The 27,343-nt window shown below is 39.9% G+C and overlaps 2 protein-coding genes across 3 annotated transcripts in view; one reads left to right on the forward strand and one right to left on the reverse strand.

Annotated features, from left to right (window-relative positions):
• Positions 1–4,859: 4,859 nt before the first annotated feature.
• On the forward strand, positions 4,860–12,576 carry IL4 (interleukin 4). The gene is made up of 4 exons (XM_055430072.2): positions 4,860–4,994; positions 5,277–5,324; positions 10,068–10,193; positions 12,441–12,576. Exons 1-4 carry the CDS (start codon positions 4,860–4,862, stop codon positions 12,537–12,539), a joined length of 408 nt encoding a protein of 135 aa, XP_055286047.1. The 3' UTR covers positions 12,540–12,576.
• Positions 12,577–18,974: 6,398 nt separating this feature from the next.
• KIF3A (kinesin family member 3A) overlaps positions 18,975–27,343 on the reverse strand; it is an 86,130-nt gene continuing 77,761 nt past the window's right edge. For both annotated transcript variants that reach the window (XM_055429518.2, XM_088838836.1), the window contains 6 exons: positions 27,121–27,231; positions 26,642–26,767; positions 25,277–25,330; positions 24,686–24,754; positions 23,988–24,112; positions 18,975–21,961 (listed from right to left, as the gene is read on the reverse strand). In XM_055429518.2, coding sequence (XP_055285493.1) covers positions 21,913–21,961; positions 23,988–24,112; positions 24,686–24,754; positions 25,277–25,330; positions 26,642–26,767; positions 27,121–27,231 — 534 coding nt within the window. In that variant the 3' untranslated portion in view covers positions 18,975–21,912. The remainder of the gene's footprint in view (positions 21,962–23,987; positions 24,113–24,685; positions 24,755–25,276; positions 25,331–26,641; positions 26,768–27,120; positions 27,232–27,343) is intronic.

The following is a 27,343-nucleotide window of genomic DNA, read 5'->3' on the forward strand; positions in this document are numbered from 1 at the left end:
CCGACTCTGTGTGACCCCATAGACGGAAGCCCACCAGGCTCCCCCGTCCTTGTGATTCTCCAGGCAAGAACACTGGAGTGGGTTGCCATTTCCTTCTCCAATGCATGAAAGTGAAAAGTGAAAGTGAGGTCACTCAGTTGTGTCCGACCCTTGGCGACCCCACAGACTGCAGCCTACCAGGCTCCTCCATCCATGGGATTTTCTAGGCAAGAGTACTGGAGTGGCTTGCCATTGCCTTCTCCCATTTTGCCTCTAGTTAAACTCTTTATGCACTAAGACACAACCTGAGCTTCATTAAGTCCAGAAACCAGGTGTGTGATCTTCATTGGAAGATTGTGGGTTGTGGCCAGGTTCAAGTTCCAGTCATGTGGATTTTGGCTGGGTTTGAGTTCCAGCATATGAGTTCAAGTACCAATCTGAGGTAAATGATTTCACAAGGGCAAGACCCAGCGACTCTCTCTCTGAATCTGCCTGTGTGTCTATCTGCACATACTATACTTCTTTTCCTCCTAATAAGTACTTCACTTGTTTCACTATTTTCCATCTTTGTGGGAATTCTTTTTCTGAAAAGCCAAATGGCCAGGGCCTTGTCACTGACCACTGGTCTAGCAGTTAGGATTTGGTGCTTTCACTGCCAAGACTGGACCTCAATCTGGTGGGAAATCGAAGTTTGGCTTCAAGCTGCTGCAAGCCGATGCCACCCGAGATATTTGGTGCCGAAACCTAGGAATTCAGAAAGTCAAAGCAACCTACAGGCTTCACCCGGTTTTGGCTTGAGGCAACTAACTTCCACTCTTGCTTTCTTTCTCTTGCTCGACTTTGTTTCCTTTTTGAGACCTGCAAGGCATAACCTCTGTCCACTCACAGCATTATGGCTCCCCCAGCACTGGGGGAGACAGACGAATTCCCCAGCTTGTGCAGATTCAAATGCTGTCCTCTGGAACATGGCACTTCAGTGCTGCCCCGCCTGCCTCGCCATCCTGCCCCATAGCTCCCACAGGCTGGGAAAGGTTCCTTTGTCTCACATGGCTAGGTGCTGGCTGCTGTCCCTGCCATGCAGGTCCCTACCCTCCCAGCTTCTGAACACCCAGCCACATGCATGGCTGCCATGGTTCCACCCTGCAGGCAGGGTGACCATTTTTAACTGCTACTCTTTGAGGGGACCTTCTGGTCACTCCTGATAGTCCGGAGAGTTAATCCTTTTTTCTCTGTCCTCATCCAACCATTGAAACGGCAAAGAAGCTGTATTCTGCTTCTGAGCTATGGATACCAAATTATATTCCTTTTCTGACTCATAACTTTAACCCCAGAACCCCAAGTCCAAGGTTTGGCTCTCAGCAAAGGTTAAAAAAACAAACAACCGTTCAATATGCAGACAGATTTTCTATTGCCTCCCACACATGATGGGATTCTGGTGAACTCTCCTCCTCTCAGCTCTGCCTCAAATCTCAAGGCTTTAGAGGTGTGCTCTACACCCTGTGAACCTTTCCTTAAAAAAGGACTACCATTTTACTCCAAATGATAGCTAATCTGGATTTGAAGTCTCCGTCTATCCTGGAAGGAAGTCTGCCCTTCTCATTAACTCCCCCTATTTGTGTAGCAAAAAATAAACATACCCTAGCAAAAAACACAAATAATCAAATTTTTAAATGTCTAAAACTTGTATAGACACTTTTCCAAAGAAGATATATGAGTGGCCAACAAGTTCAGGAAAAGGGATTCAACAACACTGATCATCAGGGAAATGCAAATCAAGACCACAATAAAATAATACCTCACACCTATTAGAATAGCATCAACAAGACAAGAACATTGGCAAGGATGTGGATAAAAGGGAACCCTCATGCACTGTTGGTAGGAACAAACTATCAAAGCCATTATGAAAAACAGTTATACAGGTTCCTCAAAAAATTAAAAGATAAGAACTACCACATAATCCAGCAATTTCACTTCTGGGAATGTATCCAAAGGAAACAAAATCATTAACTCAAAAAGATACCGGCATTCCCATATTCAAAGCAGCATTATTTACAACAGCTAAGGTATAGAAACATCCTGTGTTCATCACAGACAAATGAAGTTTAAAAGTTGCAGTACATATACAGTGGAATATCATTCACCCATAAAAAGGAAATCCTGCCGTGTATGATAACAGAGATAAGACGCTGAAGTGAAAACTCAAATGCTGTATAATCTCACTTATATATGAATCTAAAAAAAAAAACCTTATAGAAAAAGGGATCAGATTTTTAGTTACCATAGGTAGGGGGAGGAGGGGTAGGGAATTGGATGAAGGCAATCAAAAAGTAAAACCTAGGGACTTCCCTGGTGGTCCAGTGGCTAAGACTCCAAGTTCCCACGCAAGGAGCCTGGTCAGGGAACTAGATCCCACATGCCAAAACTAATGCCAAGAGAAGCCCAAAGAAATAAATAAAAACAAATATTTTCTTTTAAAAAGGTACAAACTTTTTGTAAAGGTAAAAAAGGTAAGAACTGGGGATATAACATAAAACATGATGACTATAGTTAATACTCTAGTATGGAATATTTGAAAGTTGTTGAGAGTAAAAATCCTATGAGTTCTCATCACGAGGGAAAATATTTTTTTCTTTTTTTATATCTATATGAGAGAACTGATGTTAACTAAACTTACTGTAATCATTTCACAATATATTGATATATATAATTTAAATCATTATGTTATACAGTGACATGTCAATTGTATCTCAATAAAACTGGGGGAAAAAAGAAACATTATAAAAAAATAAAAAAGGAACTTATCCAGAGAAGTTTGACCTTTGTCCTGGCTCTTCGGAGGTAACCTCTAAAACCTCTGAATAAAGAATTTGACAGGTCTTTGTCACCAGTTCCTGGAGGTAGGCCATAAATCCTTGCGATCTTCCAAGTTACAGGAGTGTCTTTGCTACTTGTGGTGGAACCTGACAGTTCATGCTAATAAGGCCACTCAAGATGGAGACAAGTTACACTGTTAAGCTGTTGTGTCATCAGCCCATCCTCCAGGGAGGAGGCTGGAGGATGAGGTCAACCAAGTGGCCATGGATTCAATCAGTCACATCTACTGAGTGACACCCCAGTAAAGCTGGACACCAAAGCTCTGATGAGCTGCCTTGGTTGGCACGTTCTGTGTGGAGTCACACATCAAAGTGCTGGGGAAGCGATGCGTTCTGACTCCAGGGAGAGAGCAGGGGAAGCTTCGTGTCTGCAACACTCCTAGACCTCAATCTCCATGTCTCTTCTTTTGGCTGAGTCTGACTGGTATCCTTTCGCTGTAATAAAACTATAACCTTACATATAGTGCTTCTCTGATTTCTGGGAGACATTCTAACAAATTAAGAATCCAAGAGGATAGTGGGGACTCAACTTTGCAGCCAGCTGGACAGAAGAGAAGGTGGAATGGGGACCCCTGAAAGATCAGCCAGTGTATGAAGTGAGGACAGTACTGTGGAGGCTGTGCCCTTAACCTGGAAGTCTGGCCCGACGTCATGCATTTGGTGTCAGACGTCACTGCGCTGAGCCCGGCAAATTCGCTGCACAGTCCCCATGGAAGGATCCTAAATATGGTCCAAGGACCTTCCAGTTACAACTGTCCAGATTCTTTCATGGACTACAAGTGACCACAAATAAGAGCCAAAGTGCAGGAATGACCTTAGCAGGCATCATTTCTGTATGACCTTCCAGAGGAAATCACTGGAGAGGAAGGTCAGAAACCAACAGAAAAGAAGAAGAGAGGAAAGAGAAGGAAGGGCTCAGGGAGGAATAACCAGTGGTGTGCTGGGACGCAGGCATCTGAGTCAGTAGTATGGGTGTGCAGCACCCACAGGAATTAGACTGAGGTGCCAGGGCAAGTAAGTGGTGGCACCTTGACCAGGACAACTGATTTGCAAATCTGTGAAATTATCACTCTTTTCCCCTAATTAGCTGAGGCTGTATTTCGAATCCATTTTCAAAGTGATCACTCCCTTTTTAAAAATTACTTTATTTTTTTTGCCACACAGTACGTGGGATCTTAGTTCCCTGACCAGGGATCGAACCCACGTCCTCCGCAGTGGAAGTGCAGGATCTTAACCACTGGACCACCAGGAAAGTCCCTCAAAGGAGTCATTCCTGAAACCTCGGGATAGGCATACTTTGCCTAGAGTCTCCTTATTGTTAAAGACCTATGGACCTGACATGGTCCTAATGAAGCTCCACCACATATTACATGTCCTTGGCCAAAATTCTAAATGTGGAAGAAAGACATGTTTGAGTGTTACAACAGGAAAGAATCTGTGCCCGTTACTTTCCTTCTACCCAGAGAAAAGAACCACAGATCAGCTTTTCCACAAAAGGAGAGTTTCCCAGATGCCACCCATACTTGGAAGAAGCCAAGGTGAAATACTAATCAAGTCAAACTTTCTTGATATTACTCTATCTTTCCCCAGGAGAGCTGCACTAAAACAAACTCGGACACCTGTGGCCTCTTCCTTCTATGCAAAGTAAAAAGCCAGCAGCAACCCCAAGCTGATAAGATTAATCTAAAGAGCAAATTATGGTGTAATTTCCTATGCTGATACTTTGTAGTTAATTTTAAAAAAAGGTTTCATTTTCCTACTGGTCTGATTTCACAGGAACATTTTACCTGTTTTTGTGAGGCATTTTTTCTCCTGGAAGAGAGGTGCTGATTGGCCCCAAATGACTGACAACTTGGTGTAATGAAAATTTCCAATGTAAACTTATTTTCCCTCAGTTTCAGCAATTTTACAATCTATATATAGAGATATCTTTATCAGAATTGCATTGTTAGCGTCTCCTGGTAAACTAATTGTCTCACATTGTCAGTGCAAATAGAGATACTATTGATGGGTCTCACCTCCCAGCTGACCCCAGTGCTGGTCTGCTTACTGGTATGTACCAGCCACTTCGTCCATGGACACAAGTGCGATATTACCTTAGAAGAGATCATCAAAACGCTGAACATCCTCACAGCAACAAAGGTGAGTAAGCTATCTGGCACCATCTCTCCAGATGTTTTGATGATGCTGCGCCCATTTCTTAGACTGTGAAAAGAACAAAACAGCTCCTAGAGACTTGGTGGTTGGTGGTAGGATGGTGAGCACTGTGGAGAATTTTCTCCTGGTGCTTTTTGGCTTTTTTTCCCCCTGAGGGACCATAGGAAGTTTTCTTAGTTTGAGCGAGTCAGAGCTGCTCAGCAAGGCTTACCCTGTGCAGCTGACGGTAACTCACTCTCTTGTTCTCTTGTTCCTGCCTGGGCCAAGAATTCATGCATGCAGCTGCCTGTAGCAGACGTCTTTGCTGCCCCAAAGGTAAGAGCTGTCCTGGGTCTGCTCTGGCAGATGGGTGACTTGGTGAAGAGAGCCATTCACAAGTGTTTAAACAAATTTCTTTAACAGAAAGCAAACAGGCTCAAACTAACTATAACGTATGAAATATTTTCAAAGACTGAGAATTCTGATCTTTATTCTCAAATGCATTTTGGTGTTTCTGGTTTCACTTAACTTAGAAGATATATAGTAGAAAGCTTGGGTTTTGTAGTCATAATTTAGACCTCAGTCAAGGAAAAGCTCTTTAAGATTTTACCCAACCCAGGTCTAGTACCTGGAATATAGGAGGCACTCAATTAATGCTGCTGAAGGAGAGAATTTTTCTGGCCCATACATTTCTGAAAAACCAAATACTCTCACAAAAACAGATATTGAGATTACAGGTTGAGAGAGCTTTCATTTTGTCTAAGAGACTTCCTATGGCAACAGAAAACGTATCGCCAGAGCCCCTCCTCTTCCGCAGCCTGGTCACCTAACAGCCCACCAGCTCCAGGCACGGCTGTCCAGAGACCCTCAGCTTTTTCTGTCCTGCAAACTCCCCTCTGGACGGTCCAGAACCATCCTGTCAGACAGGGGCCAACATATCCCTGCCTCCGGCTGCTCCTGCCAGGGCATCTCACCTTTCCTCCTCCTGCGCCTCACCCCCGCCCCCCGATCTGCAGTGGGAGGAGATAGATTTGACAGCTGATAGTGCATTTTCTCTGACAAACACATGACTACAGCCATATCAATAGATTTTAGCACATCAGTTCCTGTTTTCATGGAAACACACAAGTGAGAATGAAAAACCCAAACCTTCAATTTACCAGTGGTCTCCTAACCACCTGCTTTCCATGTATACCAGAGGGTAACTTGGCCAGGGCCAGAGCGTAGACCTATCCTGCTCATGAGCAAAACTATTCTTCAGGCCTTTATCCAGACTATCTCATTTTTCATTAAAGATTACTCCAGGAGTAGGAAATATACTAATTATATAATAGAATATAATATAAACATGTGTACTGTATGATACATATTATATAATTTTATCCTTCAGAATCTCATCCTGTATCAGACATCCTGTAACAGCAGGTTGGAAGGATTTTATATATATATATAAAATTTCATATCTAGTGTATAGCACTTTATATATTTCATTTATTAATATTTCATGTATATATCTTAGATAGAATACTTTATCTATCTTAATATTTTATATAGAGAGAAATAAAATAGCCAAGAGTCACTGAGTCATGCTCTGGGCTCTCCAGGGGGCGGCTCACTGCTGAGAGGGTGCTATCAAAGCCAAGGGCAAGGCCCAGCAGAAGCACTGTGAGGCTGGAAGTGAGACAGCTGGTGGCTTTCGCCCCAGTTCTGCTATTAACTATGTGCCCTTTGACCCTCTACCCCTCTCTGTGCCTCAGTTTCTACATCTGAAGATATGAAAGCAATTTTGAAAGCTGGTTGGAATCCAACTCTTGAGTTAGTGGAAAATGTTACTATATAACTCTTGATTAAAGGCAAAAGATGGTTGTAGAGAAGCAATCATTCTGAGAGAGAGGGGCCAGGGGTTTGAAATCATCAACCCTCCATGACTGCGAGCCCAGGCGACCCCACTCCGTGCTGCTCTAGAAGCCAATCCTCTCCCCAGCTGAGGCGCAGGTCAGTTCCCACTACCTTCCTTCACTCTCACCTATCTCACGCCTTCCTGAACCGCTTTCTATTCCTCCTGGATTAACAATCTCGTTTTTCCATTCTCTTTTCCTCAAAGACTCAGCACTGCTTACTTACCTTTCAAGATACTTCAGAACAAAGAAAGGTTGTTATTTTCAAACCCACAAGGGTGCTATATGGGAGGAAAAGTCACTTTCTTGTGTTCTCAAGAATATCTTTCCAAAATCAAGCATATTAATTTTAGTGCTTTTAGAGATCCAAAGGTCCATTATGCTCAAGTTGGGTGGCATCCTGCTCTTGGCAGATGCTGGAACAATGTGCTGATCTAAATGCTGGGTTCCATAGGTAGTGCTCCTGGTGTCTCTGAAGTAAGGTGAGTGAGGTAGAAAGCAAGCAAGCTGGCAGGTCTAGGAAGGACTTCTTTGGTGGACTATCAGTTGGAGGCATTTTCTACTACCAAAAGGTGCAAAAGTCCATAATTTTTCAGAGAGCTCTATGCCAAACCTCAAATTGTTTTTAAAAAGTGAAAGCAGAGGACTTTATTCACATATAGCACTGGCTGATTAAATTTGTGCATAAGTGGAGATAATGGATACAATACATATAGGATAGATCTGTCTGTCCCGAAGAGAAGCTAGTCAAGACACTAGTTAGAACTCTGGCAGAAACCCTGCACAGAAGTCTCCCAAATGGTGTGCCACCACTGTCATACTCCCAGGAGGGGCAGGCTTCTTTCTGGCAAGAAACCAGGTCTCCCTTTTGAGCCTCTTTGCTGAGTAGTTCTGAACTGCAGAGTCCACATGGCTCCTGAAAGTGTGCCCCCTGAGCTATGAAAGATATACTCAAGGCAGTGAAAGCTGGACGAGCAGATGAAAAAGCAGGCGGTACCGAGTGTCATCCTATTACTACAATCCCAATGGAACTAAAACATCAAGGCCTTTAACTAAAACTGCCTTTAGAATTTCTTCTTTTACTGGTTTTCCATTTGATTCAAACTCTTTTCTATACTTATCCTAATCATCTTTAGAAATCTTTTGAAAATTCTTTAGAAGATGTTTTCGGAAAACCGAGGCAGTGTAAGTTCTAAGTCCCTAGTCAAAGTAGTCAACGTTTTAGAAAAGTCTCATTAAATTCTGATGGAAAAATAAGCAAAGGATCTCTTCTCCTTTTGACATTCTTGAACCTCACTGTTCTGTCCCCAACAACACAGGCATCTGCCTCCATCTGCATACACAGCTGGTGTCTGTCTTCTTGGCCTCATCACCTCTGTTCACCCACAATGCCCCCCAGAGATACGGTGATTTATGGGAGATTTCTTGACTCCCAGAGCCCAGAGATACTGGTGCTACTCTTAAACTTCCAATTAGAGTCAGGACCCAGGAGGGTTCACAGCTGTTCATTGTATACATGTCCTCCTATAGGCCCTGACCATGGGCCATCAAGCTCCACAGTGCAAAGAGGAAACTTTTGTAGTCTGGGATTCTGGTGCCTTGGTCTGGGTCAAGGTTTTCCTGGAAAAACCCTAAAAAAATCAACAGTACTTCAAGAATTCAGTCTGAAGAAAGAAGAGATGAATTCAAAGATCTATACAGATGACTTGCTGCTACTGTACTGATATAAGCAAAAACAATGCAAAGGTAGGGGACTGATCAGCTGTGGCACAAATATGTCCTACGTTCCTCCACAGCTCTCAATCTCATGTTCTAAAATACTAATGAATGATTTAAGGAATTGCTTGTACGATATGTTAAGCGTAAAGGGGTTAGAAAAGAATATCACTAGTTGGTCCCTATTGAAAAAAAAAGTATTATAAAGAATCTGGGAATATAGTTAAAAAAATTGTAATAGTAATTCTCTCTGGCTGATGGTTGATGAAAAAAAATCCATTTTTGTTGAATGCATATAACTTTTATAGTAAAAAGCCTTGATAATCAGAAAAAATACGGAAGAACCAAAAAAGCTGCTTAGATAGAGCTCCTCATATAAATCCCCTAGAGATCCTGTGAACTCAGACTGATTTAGTGGGTCCAGAGGGAGGCCTGAGATTCTGCATCTCTAAGAGGTTCCCAGGTGATGTCCATGCTGCTGCTTCACGGAACTCACTTTTGAGTGGCAAGGGATGAGAGCAGGTCCTGGCAGAGGCTGAAGACAGGTTTATCTGAGCTGTATTGGGCTCAAGCTTAAGACATACCCTCCAGGCTCCATGACTCTATCTCACAGTAGAATGAGAGGACACACCAGGCCTGACCTGGCTGAGACATATTCCCTCTCCCAGGTTCATAAAAAAGAGAACAACCATGTGGCCAGACTCACATCTGAGCTGCCAGCATTCCAAAGAGGTTCTGACCCTGCACATTCAAGGCCAAAGGCCCCTTAGAGAAACTCCGTCCAAGGTCCGGCACTCTCTCAGAAGCTGCCCCTCATCTCCCCAGGCCCACCTCCTGGGGCACCCGGCCCTGATCCCGGAACTCACCTCCAGCTGTGTGGGGACATGTCTGTCTCCTCACACTGCTACCTTCCAGGAGGAGGGCTAAACGGGAGAGTGCTTGGGCTAAAGCAGCACTTTCCAGGCCAAAGGATGGACATTTATTTTCTCAATAAGCATGTGGGATTTCTCAGGGAAACCTAGATTCAAAAACTATAAATTATAGGAGTAAGAGAGAGCAGACTCTGACTATGAGCTCATGTACCTAAGACTCCCTCCACAGAGAGAAGAGCTTGCATGGGGTAAAGAAATAGACGGGCTGTAGACAGGTAACCCTGCATTCAAACCCCACTCTCTCATTAACTTAGCTGAGTGACTTGCTTCAGCTACCCTTTCAATAAAAGCCTCCAATGGAAAAGAAATTTCCGATAAAAGGCTACTGCATTTCCAAGTACCTGGGAGAGGCTGTTTACTGTGACGAGCAGCCTCCATTCACATGGCAGGAATACCTGAATAGCTGGACCACAGGTGAGTAAACTCACCTTCTCCACTTGTCCCCATGGAAAGAAGAAATCAAAAGGAACTCTCTCTCTCCAGTGTTCAAAATCGAGCTGGCCAGTGGCTATCTGTAGCATTTCTCTTTCTAGAACACAACTGAGAAGGAAACCTTCTGCAGGGCTGGAATTGAGCTTAGGCGTATCTACAGGAGCCACAAATGCTTGAACAGATTCCTGAGTGGACTTGACAGGAATCTCAGCAGCTTGGCAAGCAAGGTAAGCTGTGCTATGTCAACAGCCTGCCTTCCAATGGATGGCAGTACTACTTCTTAAAATATTCCTCCTTATGACTAGCAGTACACTTTTAATCAGCTTGTTCATTCATTCGACAAATTTTATTTGTTGAGACTCCGAGTGTTGCTTACAGGTACTGTTCTAGGCACTGGGGATACATTTCCTGCTCTCACAGAATGTTGTAATGGGTCAATAAGAAAAGCAAACAAGCATATAGCATGATGTCCAGTAGCGGTAAGTGCTATGAAGAAAAATAAAGGAGTAAAGAACACAGGGGTCAAGAGGGAGCAGGCTGATTTAGTAGTTGGCGACATCATCTAAGCAGATATTTGAATTAAGCAAGAGAGTTGGCCACATCACTAACTTGAAAGGAACATTCCAGGCAGAGGGAACAGCTGTACAAAGGCCCTAAGGTAGAAATGAACTTCATGTGTTCAAAGATCAACAGGAGCGCCCATGTGGCTGGATCTCAGGAAGTGAGGGGCTTTTAGCAGTAGACCACACAGGGCCTATGGATTCTGCCCCATGCATGGTGGGAAACTCCCACAGGGTTCTGAGCAGGGCAGAGACTACCACCTGATTTCTGTGATTTTAAATGAGCATTCTGGCTGCTGTGTGGTAAACAGACTGAGCAGGGTAAGCACAGAAGTAAGATGGCTTGTTGGGAGGCTACCACCGTACTCCAGCTGCAGATGACGGTGGGTGCTGCAGAGTGAGAGTGGCAGACATTGTCGGATTCTGGCTATGATCAAAAATAGAGCCAGAAGGACTTGTTGACAGATCTGTGGTGCGGGGTAATCGCCTCCTGGTTCCTAACCTGGGCCCCGTGGTGGATGGTTGGTGCTGTTTACAAATATGGAAGACTGGGGGTGATCAAGGCTGGAGGCTATGAAGATACTGACAGGACTGTTGAAAAAGTCTGAAGCTTAAGGGAGAGGCCAGAACTTGTGGTATTAAGTGAAGGGTTCTCAGAAAGATCTTTAAGTCACAGACCTGAATGACACAGAGAAAGGAAAAGATCCAAGGACTGAGCCCAGAGGCACTCATATAGAAGTCAGGAAGAGGAGGGACCAGCAAAAGAGACCGAGTAGTAGCCAGTGAAGTAGGAGGAAATCAAAGAGTGTGCAGTATCCCAGAAGGCAAGAGAAGAAACTCTTTTAAGGAGGGAGTGTGTCAGATGTACTGAAAGGTCAAGTAAGATGAACACTAAGAACGGTCATTGAACTTGGCATGATGGAGGTTACTGATGGAGATGTGAGAATGAAAGTCTGAGGAGAGTGGGTTCCATAGAGAACAGGTGTGTGGTGGAGTGAAAAGAATGGGGTACTGAGTATGAAAAGCTCCTTTAGGGTATTTTTCTACAGGGTTGCAGAGAAATGGAACAATAGCTGAAGGCACGTATGAAGTGAAGGAAGTTCTTTTAAGATGAGATCTATACGGAGCATGTCAATATACCAGTGGGAATGACCTAGTAAGAGGGGAGAACTGATGATGTAGGAAAAGTGGCAGAGCCAAGAGTGGATGTTACCTAATGCCAAGTAGAGGAACTGGGGACGTTCATCCTCTCTCTGGGCACGCTGCTTTATTTATAAGGGAACAGAACAGGGAGCAGATATTACACTCTGTCTCTCTTCACCCTCTTAACGATCTTAATTAAGTAGGCACTATTGTTGCCGTTTTATACAAAGGAGGAAACTGAAGCTTTTATAAACTAAGTAGTTTGTCTTAAGCAATGCAATTAATAAATTGGTAGAGCTGAGATTCAAACTGAAGCAGTGGCCAGGTGGTAGGCAGCAGGAATCCTTCCCAACTGAAGTGCTGCCAACCTGTTATGTTGCTGTTTAATGGGCAGGATGGCAAATGGACTGAATCTGTCTCTCAGCAGTCCAGGTGGCCACACAGAAGACCCAAGATGGCAGTGGGCAGGTCTGAGCCTCCACATTCCTGTTATGCCCCTGAGCAGCACCTAGCTGTGACACATCTGTCCAGGGATGGCCACACCCTGAAGGCAGACAGTTATGGATTTAAGGTGGCCATTTCTGGAATGTAAGTAGCATGCATGAAAAACAGCTAAACCCTGTTAGCCTAGCAGCAGAGTCAAGCCAGACTGGCAGCCTTGGTTTGATCAGTTCAAGTGGCAAGTGCAAGGGCAGGCTTGACCTGGGTAGACTGGCACAAGCAAGATTCAAATACTTAGCAATGCAAACTAATGAAATATTTTTTTTGTAGACCTGTTCTGTGAATGAAGCCAAGACGAGTACAAGTACGCTGAAAGACCTCTTGGAAAGACTAAAGACGATTATGAAGGAGAAATACTCAAAGTGTTGAAGCTGAATATTTTAATTTATGAGTTTTTAATAGCCTTATTTTAAACATATTTATATATTTATAACTCATCATAAAATAAAGTATATGTAGAATCTGACGCATGATGTCACTTCAATGGCATAGGCTATATTTGCTTGCCAACTATTGGGAAAACCAATTTACTGAAGAGACCAAAATTGGTGTGAGAGTCAAAAAGGAAAAATTACTTCCCTCTCAAGTTTTCTCACTGGGGACATAACACATGGTATGATTAAAGAATACAAGGCCACACAAGATGTAAATGATAATTAAAAGAGCTTGCAGATTATGTCCATAAGTCACACTGATTATCCAAAAATTCTGAATTGAAAAGGTGTCAACTGGATGCTTAGAACATTCTTCTCCTATTAGCACAAGGGTTGTTATTTTTAGTCCACTAGCATGGGGGTAGGAGGAATAATTCTAGCACACTACATGGCACTTCAGTAAACAAGAGTTAAAGTCCTAATAATGTAAATCCTTTTGATTCTCAAGTCTTAGAACCAACCAATAGGCAAAGCATGGAAGACTTAATTATGCTTACAGACAGACTGTAAATGCGATCAACCTGACAACATAAAAATAAACTGAAAATGATTATGAGGTAAAGAGCAAAAGAAGAGAAAGAGAGGTAGGGGCACCAATACCCCCAGCTCACTCAGGCAGAGGTCAGCAATATTGTCAAAGGTTAATGGAACATGAACAAGTCAAATATTTATTCAAAATTGCAAAAGTAACAGATGGAAAAATAGCTTACTACAAAAATTTGGAAAGGGTAGTATAAATAAGGCAGACTCTCACTTTTCAAAGGAGAAACCAACACAAAATATCTAAAGTTTGATAAAAACAGTTGGCATGGTGGTCAGGAGTTGATGAACATTGTAGCTGGAGAGGGGTACATGAAGTTTGGTTGCATTACTCTGCTTTTACATGTTTTGAAAGTTTTCACAATGGGAAGTGGGGGGAATATTCAGCCATCAAAAAGAATATATTTGAACCAGTTCTAATGAGGTAGATGAAACTGGAGCCTATTATACAGAGTGAAGTAAGCCAGAAAGAAAAACACCAATACAGTATACTAATGCATATATATGGAATTTAGAAAGATGGTAACAATAACCCTGTATATGAGACAGCAAAAGAGACACAGATGTATAGAACAGTCTTTTGGACTCTGTGGGAAAGAGCAAGGGTGGGATGATTTGGGAGAATGGCATTGAAACATGCATATTATCATATATGAAATGAATCGCCAGTACACGTTCGATGCATGGTGCACTGGGACAACCCAGAGGGATGATATGGGGAGGGAGGTGCGAGGGGGGTTCAAAATGGGGAACACATGTACACCCGGGGCGGATTCATGTCAATGTATGGCAAAACCAATACAATATTGTAATTAGCTCCAAATAAAATTTTAAAAATTAAAAAAAAATTAAAAATAAATAAAATGTAATTTTTATCCCCCCCCAAAAAAAGAAAAGTGGGGGGAAAAATAACAATAGTGAGTAAATGAAGAAATCCTTGGAATTATAATGGTAACCACCAGAGAAACTAAAAAAAAAGGGAAGGTGAATTGTTGAGGATGGGACTTGGAATAAGGAACAGTGATTTTTGGCTTTCTACTTGAAGTCTGTGTGTATGACCATGTGCACAAGTGTGAAAATGCTTTTAAAACTTTAAAAGTTAGGGGACTTCCCTGGCAGTCCAATGGTTAAGATACTGCACTGCCAATGCACGGAGTGTGAGTTTGGTCAGGGAACTAAGATCCCACATGCCATGAGGTGCAGCCAAAAGATTAAAACAAATTGTTTAAAAGTTAAAGCACTAAAATTAAAAAGACAGACAGTAACAAACATTGGTGCAGATGTGAAAAAACTGAACTATCACACATTGCTGGTATGATCGGAAAATGGTACAGCCATTCTGGAAAACAGTATGGCAATTCTTCAAAAGATTAAACATAGTTACCATATACTCCAGTAATTCTAATCCTAGATATCTACACCAGGAGAACTGAAAACATGCCCACACAAAAATCTCTACACAAATGTTCACAGCAGCATTATTCATTTATAGCAAAAACGTAAAACACAACTGTCAATCAACTGATGAATGGATAAACGAAATATGGAATAGCCATACAAATATTACTTGGCAGTAAAAAGAAAAATATTGGCATATGCTACAATATGGATGAAGCCTAGAAACACTGCTAATTCAAAGGAGTCAGATACAAATGCCACATATGGTATGATTTAATTTATAAGAAATGCCCGGAAGAGGCAAGTCCACAGAGGCAAAAAGTAGAATATTGGTTGCTAGAGGCTGAGGGGATGAAGGAAGACTGAATGACTGCTAATAGGTAAAGGCTTTCTTTTGAGAGTAATGAAAATGCTTTGATATTAGATAGTCATAATGGCTTTCCAACTCTGTGAAACTACTAAAACCCACTAAATTATATACTTGAAAGGATGAATTTTACAGTATGTGACATATCTCAATAAAGTTGCTATTGTAAGAAATTAAAGGGCAAAAAACAAATATCAAGTCATTGAAATTTGCCTTTAAAGACATGTCTGCAAGAATATGGATCTATTAACAGTGAATGAACATTCTCTTTTCATTCTTGCTCACACACACATGACAAAAATTAATACTAGTACTAAAATTATACCAAAACAGGTAACATCTTTTTAACCCTTTCAAAATAAGGGAACAAATCAAAAGCTTAAAGTCTCACCCTGACCACAGCCAGTTTCACCCTGCCCACATAAAATACCAGCATGCCAAGGGCAACAAGTAACTAAGAGAGTCATGGAGCCTTCTGAGGCCACAATGAAAACTTTTAATTCATTTGCATTCAATGGCTAATGTGAGCTGTAGTCTGCCACAGGATATGACTTGTGGGTTACAGTTTGTGTATGAGGCCAGGATGGTAAAAAGAAAGGCAGTCGGAACAAAGAGTTAGAACAGGCCACGGAAGGGTCGCACGTAGGCTCCAGGCAGATCTGCCTGTCATGGATGGAAATAGCCAAGAGTAAGCGCTGGGGTTTACCACGGGAGTGAGAGAACAAGAACTGAGGAGGACACACATAAGAAGGGCGAGCGGAGAAACATCAGGATTAAGTGAAAGTTGAGATGCTGATCGCTTAAGCACGCTTACTTAGGAAACTCAGCTACAGCCCACACCTGCTTCTTGGGACGTGCCTCTTGTCTACACATGGAATGTGTGACGCTTGACAGCACAGGCTGATCTCCTCCCTCCCTGCTATCCCCTACCTCCACCTTTTACCTAGGAGCATAGTCTATCTCTAACTGGCATTTGTATATAATAAATTCTTCCTGAATAAGCAAATGAAAGAAAAAGCATGGTGCTCAAATCTATAGCTGGAAGATCTTCATTGAAAGGCAAGTTAGAAATGCCAGCCTCTGATAAAAGTGCACCACGGGCTCTCTTGTTGCTAGGGGCCAGTGCCCTGTCTGACTTTTTTCCACCCTTCTCGGCAAGCCCTCTTGGGCAGCTTCTTAGGGTGCCCAAATCATCTGAGAATGCAGAATTTCAGGGCAAAGTGCAGGGCAGAGTTTTCTCATGGTCTGGCCTCTCAGCATACAAGGTTAGCCTTGCAATTCCTACCACCTTCCACTGAGGACAAAGCAAGCACTTTCCCTAGTCTCGGAGCTGATTTCCTGGTTCAAGTGATCAGTGCAACTGGAGCTCCATTCCCAGGTGGAGTTTTCAAACCTCCTAGTTAGCTACCTTTGCCCTTGAGCACTCAAGAAATTTTCTCCTCAGCTCTAGTGTTTTTTTTTTTTTATTGGAGGCTAATTATTTTACTATATTGATTGGTTTTTGCTATACATTGACATGAATCTGCCCCGGGTGTATGAGTTCCCCTTTCTGAACCCCCCTCCCACCTCCCTCCTCTCCTTATCCTCCCTCTGGGTCATCCCGGCACACCAGCACCAAGCATCCTGTATCATGCATTGACCCTGAACTGGCGATTCGTTTCACATATGATAATATACGTTTCAATGCCATTCTCCCAAATCATCCCACCCTCACCCTCTCCACAGAGTCCCAAAGACTGTTCTATACACCTGTGCCTCTTTTGCTGTCTCATCCTTCATGTCAACTTCTCCCTTGTTCAACGTTCAGTTTCTAGGCTGTCTCTTCCTTGCTTGCTTCCTATTAGACAGCATTAAACCAAACACAAGCATGTTCAGATGTTTTAGGTGCTGACTGCATACCCGGGTACCTGTTATGCAACATCAGTAAAGAAAAGTAAAGATACATAGGTTCCCTCAGCCTAGGTACCAGTCTTGAGGGCAAGACAGCCAGCAAGGAGAGGAGGAGGTTGGCTCCTCTGGCCCATGACTGTCCCAGCCTCCAGGGCACAGGTGTGTACATCATCTGCTCTCCCAGCTCCTCCGAATCTAATCCTTCACAATCCTTTCAGCAGTTGTTTTTCTAAAACACAAATAACGTGAGTCACCCCCTTAAGAACCTTCTGTGGCTTCTCACTGCTTAAAGAAAACTCTTCGACAATTGGATCCTGGCCTCTTTCTGCTTCAGGATCACCAGTCCCCACCTCTTTTGCCTTACTTCAAGCAGGTCACCAATGCACATGATATTCACATTACTCCTTCTGCCTGGAATGCCTTGCCGCACCCATTCCACTGCTTTAACACCTTGAACAGCACTTCTCCTGGGATGAACCTTTTCTGACACTCCAGTCAGATGTGCTAGGCATTGGGTCAGCTGCTAGGGAGGAATGCTGTGCCTGGTAGCTCACCATTCACCCTCCTTCCCTACAGCCCTCAGCATGTCCTTCTCTACTCACATGGCCACGAGCCATGCATGGGTCCACAGTAAATACAGAAGACACCTGGTGACTGAGCGGCATAACCCATGATGGAATAGACATCAAGGTCAACATAACATTTCTGTAATGACTCTAGCAGTTTAGGTTGGGTTAGGCAATATCCTCTTGTTAAGATTGGTATCAACTCTGAGAAATATTTTATTCAGTTGTAAAGTCCCAGTTAAATTCCTTTGTAAAGCTGGAGAAATAAAGTCTTTGATTAAAAACTAAAATTTCCCCAGGCCTCTAAAAAGGGGTGGGGGAGGGGAGCAGGTATAGAAGAATGTCTGATCTGTCATATTCTTTAGTCAGAGCCATAAACGTGTTTGGGTAAGACAAAGTGATGTTCTGATAACATTGATAAAAGTAACTTTAAGATTGGGTCACAGGAAGCCCAAGATAAATGCTGAGAGGAAACAGGTTCTTTTTGAAGTAGCCTCTTCATAATCATTTTCCCACACATGTGTTCAACTTCCGAAGGAGGACTGAATACTTGATTTGCTTTGCAAATGAAACAGCTTAAGAATGAGACATTCAGATAATCTTATAGCTTGTTTAGAAGGCTCACTTTAAGTTTAGGCTGCAGCTTCAGAACTGTGTTAAGAGTTCCTGTAGGCACATGCGAACTGAGGTAACTTAGGCTGGTATTTGGGATTTTTATTTTGTTCTATTTTTAGTACTTGAATTTAAAACAGACTCTCAAGGGTCTTCATAAGAAGGTGGGATGAACAATGACCTCAGCAGCCTCCTGACAACACAAGCAGCAACAGGTTCCCTGAGGGTGTGCCTTAGTGGTGTTGCTTGGTGAAAGTGGGTATCACAGCTCCAGAACTGAACTGGGAAGGAGGGGCAGCGAGTGCGATGGTGCACTACTGATTCTCTCGCTTACACTATGGCAGGCCTCTAATCTTATTTTCATATTCTACACATGTGGAGCAGTTTTACACCAGCAAGCAGTTGGGAAGAGCGAGAGAGCAAGATCTGAAATAGCCAGAGGAGTCCCCTCTCTATACAAAAAGCACACCGAAATCCTTTGAAACTTGCCAACAAATCAAAACTTCGTAATGTCCACTGTGAACTTCTTGTGGCTGCCTAATAATCAGTAAGTGTTTGTGATTAACAATAATTCAAGCAATATTATGGCTTGAGATATTTTAAGCAAATTAAGTTTTTGAAAGAGAACATGATACCGTTACCACTAAGATATATCTTTTACCTTTTAGTGAGATACATTTTCCATATAGACTTCTTTAAGTTTCTGTTTTTAAATACCTAATGACAGGGATAATAAAACTTAGATTAAATTCTTTTTTGGTGAAAATAAATTTTTATCAATGAGAAGCATTTTAAAAAACATCTCTCCCAGGTTTCTGTATCATGATGACTTCTGTTTAAAGACCCGCAACATTAAGATTTTCTGGTACAAAACTACACAAGCTTCTCTTAACCTCATGAAACTGAGATCCCAAACACAAAGAACCTGCTTATTAAGATCAAGATGGACGCAAACACAAAAACAGCTGAGTAAAGAAGCAGACCACAATTATAGGCGTTAGGCTAAAGATTTTTATTTCTTACTTAAGCATGCTGTATGTATACATACAATATCAATATATACAGCTTGAACAAATACAATTTATACATAAAATACAGTGAAAGTGTGGCTTTTGAAATTAATGCAACAAACTCATCATACAATTTGTAATTCTGGCTAGTATACAGTATTGTAGTAATGCTATTGAAGTTGCTGACGATTTAAATTAGACTACAGTAGAAGTTCAAAGGCACTAGGAAGATCTATGTTTTCTTCTAGCATTTATATCAAAGAGTAACTAAAAAGGAACACAGATGCATACATTAATAAACTGGGCAGACACTGACGTACTTAAATGTAAACTCTACCCATCCTTTAATTTACAGCCCTGCAGGAAAGGGAGGGACTTTCCTCATGATAACAGTTAAGGGAAAAATGTTATTAAAAGATGAAAAAGAAACAAACAAAGTAAAGCTATAATCATAATTCAAAAAAATATGTTACAGTTGAAGTAGCACCACCCTCTCCCCCAAAGTAACCTTAAATTTCTTGTGGCAAAAAAAAGGTCCCCTTTTCTCAAAAAGCAGATGACACAGCATGGGAAACTGATTCTACTTGTGGGACAAACACATGGATGTAAACCTCCCACCTTAATTACCCCTACACTTCACAAAAACCTAAACAAAAATGGGGAATACTGTATTTTAATATCCCAATTATTACTACATATATTTGCAAGGTTTACTAAAGAACATACCACAAACAACATTCTTCCAAGGCTCCTTTTAATAAATATTACTTTTTTAAATTAAAGAGAAAAAACAGCCATTCACATTCAATAACCTACTTATATGTGACACTCATTTTAAATGTTTCTTATTTCAAATAATGAGCAAATTTATCTATATCTTTTCATGAAACTAACACTGAAGTTAAAAAATATTTCATTTGTGGACAATGACAAAAAGTAAATGTGAAGAAACCACAGAACTGCTATGATTGGAGCTAAGTGAACAGCTTTAACGTTAGGTTCCCATGCTTTCACATGGATACTCAGGCCTGGCTCCAATATCTAATCTTGATATCAGTTCTAATGTAAATGCTAAAGCAGCCTATTTTTAAAATTTCTCAATGTTTTGACTTTTTATAGCTTTCTGTTACTGCAGTGACAAGGAAAAGAAAAAAAATCTAAGATACTGACTTAAATTTTCCTTAATGTTTTAAAGATTAATGTAAAAGTTATCCCGTTTCTATTAAATGGATGGTTAAAGGCTAGACCTGTGGACTTTTAAAAAGAAGACATAGTCATTTTTTTTTCCTACTGGTAAAATTAAGATTTCTCTAGAGTAATTACTAATAGAGTTAAATGTGCATCTATAACTGCCAAGATACTCTGCTTACACAAAGCTTTTATAAGACGTAAGTTCACCTGAAGTCTTCACAGTATCTAAACAATGCCCCACAAAGTCATAAATATCTAACTATCTTGCACATCACAAAGAAAATGTTGTTAGTTAAATCCAATTCTTCTTACCTAGAAAATATTCACCATACACAAGATATTTAGTACATCACTTTTGAAATGTACTTTATGGACACATTTTTACACAATTCACAAGTATGCTACCTTCACTCCCATTCTATACATAGCTTTGTAACTGTAAAACAACATTTAACCAAACTTACTAATGTATGCAGTCTTAAAACATGTAGCTAATGTATTTCAGGGGTGATTACATAATTTTAGAACTCATAAAAGATAAATATATATATAGTGGTTTTAGAGTAGCATAACTTAAAAAAATAAAAATTTTACAAGCAGCCAACAAAAAAACAATAATTCTATCTATGACAACTTTTCTTTTTTACTATAAAATAAAAATAATTTTTATTTTAGAGGTATGGTCTAATTGGAATTGTCAATGGAAGAAATTCAGGGAAGACTATTTTCTTTATAAAATAAGAAGAAAGACAAAACAAAGTGTTTTAAAGGCAAAGAATTAAAAGGTATTTTTCCTGCTTTGGTTGTATTTTCCAGAAAATGGAGATCCTTCTCAATTGGGAGAGACAGAGCACTTTCCATCAAAAGTTAGAAGTCAGACACAAGAAAGTATCCGTTAATCAAGCTTCAAAGTGAATTTAAAAAAAAATACCTACAGAGGCAAATATTAGTGACCAATATTTAGTTTCTTAATTTTCTGTAACTGGGTGACTCCTTTATATTTAGGTACAAATTCAATGTTTCAAGAAACATGAAATCAAACAAAATTTTTGACCTAAAGTTAAAGTGGCAGAAAAGGTCAAGAGAGGTCCAAATGAAACATATTTTCAGCTTTTGTTTCTTAAACATGTATACTTCTAGACTATCAAATCAAAAAAGTGTTCTACAGATCAGTAAGATCACCCATCTCACACATTAAATGCAATGAATGTGAGTATAAAAATTAGAATATATTTTAGAAGGCCAGGTGGGTGTTAGGATTCCATCATTTCTTAGATATGCAGCCCATACATTCATATACAACAGGAAAGCACAGGACAACTAGACCTGCAACTTTCTATGTGCAAACAGGACTTATTCTTTTTTTTTCTATTCTGAATATCTGTCCAGTTATCTAAATAGATAGTAGTTGAGTAAATCACTAGTAGACTTAAGTATACATTTAAACTGCAACTCTCTATAGTATGAACTGCTCCTTCAACTTCCTTGCACAGTATAAGTTGAAAAAGTAATTACGACAATTTGAACAATTACCAGTGGTACAATTTTAATGTTATATTAACTTAATATAAATGGACTAAAAGTTATTAGGCAAATTATTAGTTCCAGTCTTACTCCATGATTTACAAGTTGCATTACTGGAAATTACACAAAAGTCTTCAATGCTGTAATTAAATATTTTATCCAGGCATGAGAATATCACTAATTTTTATTTTGACTTTAAGTCTGTAACGTTTACTGAAGTAAAGAGTCAATTACAGTTTCAGGCTTTGCAGAACGCTTTCTGTTTGGAGAAGAGAAAAAGAAAACATGAATGCTTCCCTAAAAAACAAAAGTACAAACACTTCTCATTATGTAGTACATAATATCAAGCAGCCAGAGAATCTAGAAACTAGTCAAGATTTAACATGCTATGTTAAGAGATCAATTAATGCCTGCCTTTTCAGGCTAGGGAAAAGTCACTTAGAGTGAGCCCAAGTGCATGGCACTGCACTCCACCACCCACAGTGATGAGGGAATGAGTGAATGATAAATTGGACTAGACAATGTGGACAGGCCGAGTGGTCTGCACGCCTGCCAGATTTGAACTCCCTGATTATCTCTTCTGGAGTATGCTAAAGGTTCCAGCTTATTCAGTGAAAATCAGAGCCACAAATCACCTGAAGCAACACCTCATAGATGACTGTGTAGGAACTGATGGAAACGCTCCATTAATGTATCATGTTTATTGCAGTTTTGCTTAGTACACTGAACTATGTGTTTCTAATGAGGAACATCACATTGAACATTATCAAGTAAAGTAACCTAATATCAAAAAACCATTTAATGTGCATATTTGTCTATATTTATGGCCATTTACTGTTTTCACAATACAGCAGGCTAATTCCGGTAAACAGAGGTGCTGGGTTTGGCTCATCTAATGTTTACTCACATTTTTTTTTTTAAGATTAACAAAAAAGTACATTATTTTTAAATAAGCCTTCTGAAAACTGTATCCAAATACCTTATTAAATTATTTGTTTGGCTGTTTTAGGTCCACATAGTTTCTTAAAAGTGACTAAAAACAGAGACTTCATATAAGTAATTCTTATTTCTGGTTTCTCCTTTGATATAGGAAGATCCAGAAACAATGGGCCCTCTTTCCCCAAACTCACTAGAAACAGGGTAGCAGCTACTCAGACCATGCTCTGCTCCATTTTACCCCAGCACATCAATGCCTATTTTTCTCCTACATTAAGGCCAACTGTCTTACCATCTATCACCACACTTGCCTGTTACTTTTTTTTTTTTTTACTAACTGCAAAGTTAGGAGGAAAATACCTCCATTAAAAGTGGAAAACTTAATGATCTAGAGGAATCTGTATTTCTCTGAACCAATCTGCTTCATTCATACATGCATGGCTTCCTTTGGCATATGAAAAGCTTTTCACTTCTGACATCTAAATGCTGGAGAATGTAAAAATTTGTACACTTTTAATATGCTGATTTCTCCTTCCAAAATTTATAAAATTTAGGTTATGCCTATAAGATTATATAACACAAAAACATTAAAACTTAAGACTTTTGAGTTACATGTAGGGTGAAGGCTATGTACTCAAAGTAGGGAAAAATACAAGCTTATTATTTCAGGAGCCCCAAAGTCTTACAGTCAGGTTAAATAAGCTGAACAGTATTTGATGTAAGGAAGGGAGAGAATAAACAAGCTCCAGCCCAGGACTTTCATATCCTGGTTTCCCTGGGCTACATTACAATACATTTAAAGTACTCAACAGTCAAAACTAGACCACAAAGGAGAAGGAACGGTAGTCAGAGAAGTTTTCTTTAACTGGTAACTGAGGAAATCAACGTTCCTGAGGCAATATTCATGACAGAAAAATGAATCAGTTGAATACAATACCTTGAGAGTCTAACCAAGATCGAGGAATTTGCCTTATTACACATTTGGAAAGAACAAAGCAAATTAGAAATAAATTCTACTACTCAGGAGGGCTAAAGAGTTAGAAGACCTTATTTCTTTAGCCAGATCTTTACTCAAATCCGAACTACATAAGGACTTGAATTATTTAGCTAAATAGTTATCATGTTAATTGGGCTTCCCTTGTGACTCAGCTGGTAAAGAATCCACCTGCAATGAGGGAGACCTGTGTTAGTACTGTGGCCTGGAGAAGTCCATGTACAGTCCATGGGGAAGCAAAGAGTTGGACACAACTGAGCGACTTTCACTATCATGTTAATTAAATTTCCCTTAAATGTACCTAATTTGAAAATCTCATGGCCTTTGGCTCATGGGACCCAAAGACAGTTCTTACCTTCTCCCAGTCTTTGGCCTCGCTTTTCCCTTTGAAGTCCGCGGCCTTTCTAATTTCATCAAGGACTGCCGTAGGCTCTCCTCAGTGTAGGCAAGATACACATGAGAAAGGTCCACTTCAAAGGGCTATAGAAAGGAAAGGAACAACACAGTCTAACACACAGATTTGAGGGAAGATTTAAAATGCTGAGTAAACTCCTAGAAAAAAGCCAGAGACAAAACCAAATAAATATCTACAGATATATTTTTCTAATGCCATATATCTCAAATGTATTCACCAATCATTGGTGAAGAAGCCCTGACCCACTATAAATTCCTCAGTAGTAAAGAAAAACTGTTGGTTTTTCCCTAAAGCTGCTGCTTTCTCTTGTTAACCTAAGATTAGGACCAGCTTTGAGAGGGACAGACACATTCTAGTCTCTAAACAAATCCTCAAGACCCAGAGAGGTGGTGAAAGAGTTTCTGAAGAGGACTTCATGGCCCTCTTATGATATAGAAATGATAAGCTGCCCCCATGACTGCAGGTAAGCAGAACTGTCCTAATAATCACCCAATTCTAGAGCCTCTACCCTCAAAAGATTAGCCTATTGTCAGCAGAGCTGATTAACAAATATCATGATAACACAATTTAGTGACCACATTCCTATAAAGAACCAACTGTAGTTTTTTTTTTTTTTTTTTAAAAAAAAGCACTCTTACATCTTTCTCCTTTTTATCTGGAACTGGAGTCTGCTTTCTCATGTTATTTCCTGTGTAGGCAACACATTTCTCAAAAAAGGGAAAAAAGAGGGGGAGGAGAATTATCTTAATTAGCAATTAATACTATAAATGAGGCAAATTACTATGAGATATTCTGATGGTACACTCATAAAACATGATTTGAGGGATTTCCCTGGTGGTCCAGTGGTTAAGAATCCACCTGCCAATGCAGGGGACGTGGATTCAATCCCTGGTCAGGAAACTAAGACCCTACATGCCATGGGGCAACTAAGACCCAACAAAGCCAAATAAGTAAATAAATGCTTTTTAAAAAAAGAACAAAACATGACTTGAATGCTAGGACAGAAAGGGAGACCCAGAGGTCATTCAGTCCTACACACCAACCAATAATACCATCTCTACTGAACATTCTGTGTGTTATAACCTTTTAAACGTTTAATCTGATCCATCCTAGTGGATTATCATTTGATTCATCCTCTGGACCATCCTCCCCACTGTAGCCAGCACAACTCCCATCTGCAGGAAGTATTCCATTAACTATTTCATAAAAGGATGAAGGTTAATACTTACCAGCTGCCATTCTCCTATGTCTTCATTCCAATGGACATAGTTTTCAATCATTTCCTTTTAAAAGAGTCAAAGATGATCTACTTTTAATATTTAGTAACATTTAAAATACTGACTTAAACATGGAACTAAAATCTTAATATATTAAGTGAAAGAAGTTCAGTTTCAAAACATTTTGTATTGCATGATGCCCTTTATGGGCTTCTCAGATGGCTCAGTAGTAAAGAATATGCCTGCCAATGTAGGAGACACAGGAGAATGAGGGTTCAATCCCTGAGTTGGGAAGATCCCCTAGAGAAGAAAATGGCAGCCCACTCCAATATTCTTGCCTGGAAAATCCCATGAAAAGAGGAGACTGCCAGGCTACAGTCCATGGGTTTGCAAAGAGTTGGACATGACTGAGCAACTGAGCAAGCACATGCGATGCCCCTTTTATAAATTTAAAAATATATACCTTCAAGGAATATAAGTAGATGCAATTAAACTATATAAAAATTAAAAGCAAGGAAATAAAGAATTTAGGATTCAGGATGGTGGATACCTTGAGTGTGAAGAGGTAAAGGGATAGAAGAGGTGAGAGAGAAACCATTTGATTAGAAATAGGTCATAGGTCACTATAATGGTCCTAGATTTTGTTCTGGGTGACACGTTAACTACAAAATAAGTAAATAAAAGAAGGCCATCCAAGGACCATCATGGACAGTGTACTGTGACCCAAATATTAATTCTGAAAAAAAGAAAGGAAAAAGAAAAAATATTAAAGCTTATATGTAGACAAATTTCTTAAAACTGTACATAGATTTAAAATAAAATTTAAAAATCAATGTTAAAGTCTACTAAAATGTACTGGAAAGAGATATTTGGCGAAAAGAATAATAGAGGCTCTGAGTTTAAAATTATACTAGTATTCAGAGTTTTATCTAGAGATGGATGGTGCACAATATTGTGAATGTACTTAATGAAATGTACTCTTAAAAAGTTAAAATGGTAAATTTCATATTATGTCTATTTTACCACTCCACCTCAAACACACAGAATTAGCACCCATAAACAGGAAAAAAAAATTAGCACAGGAGTTCTGTTTATTCTATTCATAGGATAAAGAATGTTGAAAAAATAAATAGGACCTTACATGAATCTGGCCTTCCTCCTAAGGACTGAGGAATTCTTATTCAGATACTTAGTTACTCAAATGGAGAATAATATATTAAGAAAAGTTGGAGTGAAACATGATGGAATTAAAGAAAACTTTATCAGCAACAACTGAAATGTAAATATTTACTGCTAATTAAATTAGAAATTGCATTTCTTTGGTCCTGAACCCCAGCCAAGTGACCTAATATTTAAGTCAGAGAACTTCCCACTTACTTGATAATCCTGAGGTATAAAGTTATCAATTATAAGCATCTGAAGTCTCAGTTCCCGGCTAAGTTGTCGAATGTTCTCCAAGAGGCCTTCAATTTCCCTCTGATGTTCTTGCTGGAGATCAGCCATCTACCAAAATCAATGAAAATACTAAGGACAAATAAGATTTTAAATACAAAACAATTTCATCTGACAGGGCAGTAGTCTAGGAAACCGTGTAAAAGCTTACCCAGTTCTTTCACAAAAACAATGGACAGAATAATATAACACCATCAGTGTCTAGTCCACCACATTAGTAGTTAAGGCTGAAATAAACTATTTTTAATAGCTTAACAGATGAAATTTAAAATTGCACATAAAGGTGAAAATTTTATTCTGTAAAATTGTAAGCACACTTTATGACTCCTTTAGGATTCTTAATCATACTTAATCAAAGCTAAAATATTCAAACAACAATAATAGGTAATTTCTAAGAGATCAACCTCTGACTTTGCAGCCATCAGCATAGTCCAAACTTTCTTTAATTTCTTGGTCTTTCCTTGTGCTTCTTCTTGCAAACTGGTATACTTTTCTTCAATATCCAAGCGTTCTTGCTATGACAAAAAGTGGTAAACTTCAGAATAATATTCTTCATTAAAGCTTAATTATTTAACAAATGATATAAATGTTTAGCAAGTATTATCCTTCAAAGAATCCATAGATATG

This window comes from Moschus berezovskii, chromosome 8 (assembly GCF_049115385.1).
Source record: "Moschus berezovskii isolate FMDL1 chromosome 8, NW_MosBer_1.0, whole genome shotgun sequence".
Classification (NCBI taxonomy): Eukaryota; Metazoa; Chordata; class Mammalia; order Artiodactyla; family Moschidae; genus Moschus; species Moschus berezovskii.

What these genes read in the sequence shown, in the direction of transcription:
- IL4 (XM_055430072.2), top strand. Translation starts at nt 4,860, where the DNA reads ATGGGTCTCACCTCCCAGCTGACCCCAGTGCTGGTCTGCTTACTGGTA. An exon ending in ACATCCTCACAGCAACAAAG is followed by an intron (nt 4,995 to 5,276) that starts GTGAGTAAGCTA and finishes GCCTGGGCCAAG; the next exon opens with AATTCATGCATGCAGCTGCC. An exon ending in ACGTCTTTGCTGCCCCAAAG is followed by an intron (nt 5,325 to 10,067) that starts GTAAGAGCTGTC and finishes TTCTCTTTCTAG; the next exon opens with AACACAACTGAGAAGGAAAC.